The sequence below is a fragment of the Poecilia reticulata genome, linkage group LG4 (genome assembly GCF_000633615.1).
Source record: "Poecilia reticulata strain Guanapo linkage group LG4, Guppy_female_1.0+MT, whole genome shotgun sequence".
NCBI classification, from domain to species: Eukaryota; Metazoa; Chordata; class Actinopteri; order Cyprinodontiformes; family Poeciliidae; genus Poecilia; species Poecilia reticulata.
In genome coordinates this window covers 3528109-3532680 of record NC_024334.1, presented here as the reverse complement: position 1 = coordinate 3532680, position 4572 = coordinate 3528109, and the positions used below count along the sequence as shown (strand labels likewise).

Here is a 4572-nt window from a genome sequence, read left to right as displayed (position 1 = left end):
TCTGTAGCTTTCGGTGAACTTCTAAATCTGCTCCTTAGTCACATCTTTTCGGGGTTGCTACTGCCTCTAGTGGCGTGGGGGTGGTAACACAACTAATATAATTACATTACTAAATCAGAATACCGCAAAGTATTTATTATTTATTATTAATTTTTCATTCTCTTAAGAATGTAGAGCTAATTAAATGATCTAAAGACCTTAAAGTGGTTCCAGTTTCTCTCCAACCTGTTGAAAATGTGGCACATTTTAAATACCTTGGGTCGTTCCTGGACAGTCAGATCAACTTTGCTGAAAACACTGAGTATATGTTGAAGAACTGTTCTCAGAGACTCTACCTTTAAGAAGACTTGGTGATCATGGGGTGACAAAAATCATTTTATTTATCACTACAGAAGGGTTCAGTGAATGCGCATATGAATCTGATGGGTTCGGTTCATCATAAAAGGTTAACATGTCCTAACTGATGCTCTGCATTGTTAGACTGAGGGTTATGATCGTTTTGTCTTTCCATATTTACACCACTTACATTCTGCTATTGTTATAAATCTTGTTTTTTGTTTCCAGACTCTTTGGATCGTGATCAGTTTGGCTGAATTGCACATCCAGGATGGAAACGTTTCAGACAGATGCTACAAACTTCTCCATGCCTGGACACTTTTACCCTTTTAAAATCGCAATAATGTTTAAATTCCCCAAAGGTTCACTGTATTTCAGGCTCAATCGGATAACCTGAATCATATTTATTTCAAACGATGTTGCATTTTATTTTTTTAGCTTCAGCTATAACATCATCTGTGTACTTCGGATTAAAAATGAGCAAAATAAATTCTCACCTTTATTAGGAACTTCACTTGTTTACGTTTCACAGACATGACGCATTCCTAGTTTTATTCATCAGATATTCTGTGAAAAGTATCAGATTTAAATATCTTTCTTTAAAATCAGTTCATGTGACTTGTAAGAAAAAAAATGCTGTATATACACTCTATTGTAAAGGTCCTTATGCTTAATAAAAATAACTCTTCCTACTGTTTTCAGATGTTATTTGACTCTTTAAATGGATTTAAAAAGTCAATTGATCACTTTGGTCTAAAAAGACATAATATCCTAAACTTTGTTTAAACCAACTTTGAGTTAAATGTTTTTTAACCACATGCAAAATAGTTTTTTTCTTTTTTTAAAATAGAACTGAAAACAGGCTGTACAATGGCTGCTGGAAGATACAGTGTTTTGTTGTTGACTTACCTTCCAGAAACCACTTGCTGCATTCTTGCTGGTTGTGCAGGAGGCTCTATTAATGCTTTTCAAAGATGTACAGTTGTATAATTGCACGTCTGTTTGCAGCCATTTTAAAGCATTGAGCTGGGATGGCACTTAAAATTAATGTTTAAATGTTTTTGCAGCTAAAATTTCTGAGGCACAGTTGACACCAAATTTGACAGATTGCTGTAAATATGGAGCTTTTGAATCATTAATATTTTAGCGGCACAAACGACCGACACCAATGTTGTTACCAGTTTCAGTGGCTCCCCCTAGTGGATAAATGCTGGATATCATCTGACTTGCTACTTGTGTTTAAAAAGCAGAAGTTTAAAGTTTTACTGAAGTAGTTCTTTAGTAAAGTAGTAACTTCACTAAACTGCTCTACTTTTCCTTTTCTAAAAAAAAAAAAAAAGCACACATTGACAATTTATATTGTTTTGTTTTGTAAAATTAAAACACTTCAATCAGAAACAGCATTACATTTATTTTTAAATTATCCTGGATGCTGAGAAACACACAAAGCAACAGAAATAGTGTATTAAATTTCTATACAAGCATTTTGACAAACARTGCAATAATCGGTTTCTATTTCTCAGAGTGGGTGTTGATATGTTGCTTTTATCAGAGAATATATCCGTTTTAGTTCATCCAGTGGGGAGAGTTTGGTAATACATCTGTAGTTTGAGTTTGTTTTTACTGTAACTGATTAGTTTGACTTGTTTACATCACAGTTTGTTTGTTTGTTTGTTTGTTTGAAAGAGCCAGACAGAAAATCAGTCTTTTTCTGTCCAGTAAAGCTTAAAATAACAAAACTTGTAGAAAACGCATCGTTTTTCCGAACCGAGTGAGGCGTCTGTTCCCATGTGGATCTCTGTCAGAGCTTAATGGCGTTCTGGTTTGAAACTCCTTAAGTTTTTTGTTTTTGTTTGCTCCCGTATGTTGAAGTGCAGAGTTAGTTTGAAACGTTTCAGTGATCCATGTTTAGATTGTCGTTGTCGTAAACATCTATATATAAAAAAAAAAGACAACAGAATAAATTAATAGATGTTAATTTTTGTTAAAATTTAAAACAGAATCTGGAAATAGAAGGGAAAAAATGCAATCTCACCGTCAGGGTAATCCACATCATCATAAATGTCTCCTTCCCTGAAGAMAAACAATYATTCAGCAACATTAGCTTAAATCAATCATTCAAACAATAATTATGTAATTACTAAATCAAACAAAAATATCAGCAATAAATTTACGCTGGAGTTGGAAAAAGTCCAGCTTTATAGCAACTGCTCTTGGCAGGCAGTTGCTATGGAGTTGCTATGACAACTCCATAGCAACAAGACCCAAGCTTAGAACTAGCTCTCACCTCCTTCCTAACTTATAAGCTATATAAGTACATTACAGCCATTACTAGATTATAATTTGAGTTCAATACCCACCTCTGTGTAGTACTAAGAAAAGTATCAGGGATATTTTCTGTAGAATTTACTGCCTAACTAGCAAGATTAGCTTAGCTAAGGTAGCTTTTATCTGCTAGCTGAGATAGCATCTCAAATTGCAAACATAAGACATTTCTTTAAAACACATCTACACACTGTAATTAAATCCGTGTTTGACAATAATTTAATGTATTTCTTAGTTTTTTATTAACAAAATTTTTTTAAACCTAAATAATTACAAAACTAAACTTGGTTTACACAAAATAATTATTAACAGAAGCTGAGATTTACTCACATTGCGAGAAGAATAGATTTTGGCACATATCCATCTGAAAAACAAGAAATAAATTAACAACAGAACCAAATTCAGCCTGTATGGAAGAGGATTAGGTCCACTGGAAAAAAATAAATAAAACAGTTCTGACTTTAATCTCTGAATTCTGACTTTAATCTCTGAATTCTGAGATTAAAGTCAGAACTGTTTTTTTTTCCAGTGGCCCTAATCCTCTTCTGTAAGCCTGTGCTTACAGAAGAGGTAATTATTTTGCTAGTTATTCTTATAAAATCCTCCCAARTCAAAGAATACGGTACATTTGAACAGTGGTAGAATAGTTTCTGCAGCTTTTAGTACGGATTTAATCATGTAATTAACTTCTCTGACAGGATGTCGTTCACTGTTCAAAAACAAACGGGGACGCTGGACGGTTTACGTACATTTTCCAAGCCGGTTTCGACACAGAAACTTCTTGTTGCTCGTCTCTTCGATGACATCAACGACGTCTCCCTGAGTCACGTGTAGGTCCTTCCCTCCTGGCTTCTTGATGACGCAGCTGGGGTCCACCATCATGCTGCGCAGCCCCCGCAGAGGCCCGTTATACTGCCAGGAAACAATCACTTTTATGAAGACATGATCCAGACTCGGGCAAAGTTGAAAACAAAATCTACGAAAGTGGAGGGAAAAATGTTTCACCTTAAATTTTTTTCTTAGCTCTTTTTCCTCTTTGGGGTTTATGCTGAAAGATGAATAATCAGGATTAATCAAAGTATCCCTGAATTTAGGAGGGACAATAAATCAATAACAATATATATCACAATATGAAAACAATAAATCTTAACATAACAGTTTTCATATGGCATCACACCTCCGTGAACTTTGTAGCTGCCAGCCATCTTGGTAGGCAGTTGCTATGACAACAGTAAACAATCCACAACAAGCTTAGAACTAGCTCTTCCCTCATTCCTATCTAACTTATAAACAATATAAGTACAATAAAACTATTACTAGATCACAGTTGTTGAGTCCTCTGCCTACCTCTTCATAATAAATATCAGTGATATTCACTGTAGTACTTACTGCAAAACTAGCAACATTAGTTTAGCTAATGTAGCTTTTAGCTGCTAGCTAAGACGGACATGTAGCCTATGTGTTTGTTGCTACATGTACTGACTCTGCCAGCAACAGAAAACAACAATCAAAGGGCTATAAAGTAAATAAATCAGAGCTGTCAATGAACACGTGGTGAAGTCCAATAACACATTTACTTAATCTCATGAAAGATGTGATTATTATAAAAATAAAGGTGTTTTTCGACTGTGAGTCCACCAGAGGGCGCTACTAGCTGACAGTCCTCTGGGTACAACGTTCTGATAAATTATGATCTTTCAACTAAATTATAACAATTAGCATTTATTAAGAGAATTACAACATTGTGTAGGAAAACCGGTCATTTTATAACAATAAGTATTTTTATTAATATGAATAAATATGTTACACTTTGTAGAATTTAAGAATAATCCGAAATAATTTCTTCTGCGCAGAGGAATCAACAAACTCACTCACTCTTTGGTTACCTAGCAACAACCTGCTACTAACTCA

The 4572-nt window shown here is 34.5% G+C and overlaps 2 protein-coding genes across 2 annotated transcripts in view; one reads left to right on the top strand and one right to left on the bottom strand.

The window, feature by feature from the left end:
• smim7 (small integral membrane protein 7) overlaps positions 1-1033 on the top strand; it is a 3622-nt gene extending 2589 nt beyond the window's left edge. The window contains exon 5 of the mRNA XM_008406318.2: positions 565-1033. Coding sequence (XP_008404540.1) covers positions 565-580 — 16 coding nt within the window. The 3' untranslated portion in view covers positions 581-1033. The remainder of the gene's footprint in view (positions 1-564) is intronic.
• Positions 1034-1727: 694 nt separating this feature from the next.
• Positions 1728-4572, bottom strand: part of LOC103463235 (FYN-binding protein) — a 20158-nt gene continuing 17313 nt past the window's right edge. The window contains exons 12-16 of the mRNA XM_008406475.1: positions 3667-3709; positions 3411-3573; positions 2992-3025; positions 2372-2409; positions 1728-2268 (exon numbers count right to left, since the gene is read on the bottom strand). Of these exons, the coding sequence (XP_008404697.1) occupies positions 2231-2268; positions 2372-2409; positions 2992-3025; positions 3411-3573; positions 3667-3709 (316 nt within the window). The 3' untranslated portion in view covers positions 1728-2230. The remainder of the gene's footprint in view (positions 2269-2371; positions 2410-2991; positions 3026-3410; positions 3574-3666; positions 3710-4572) is intronic.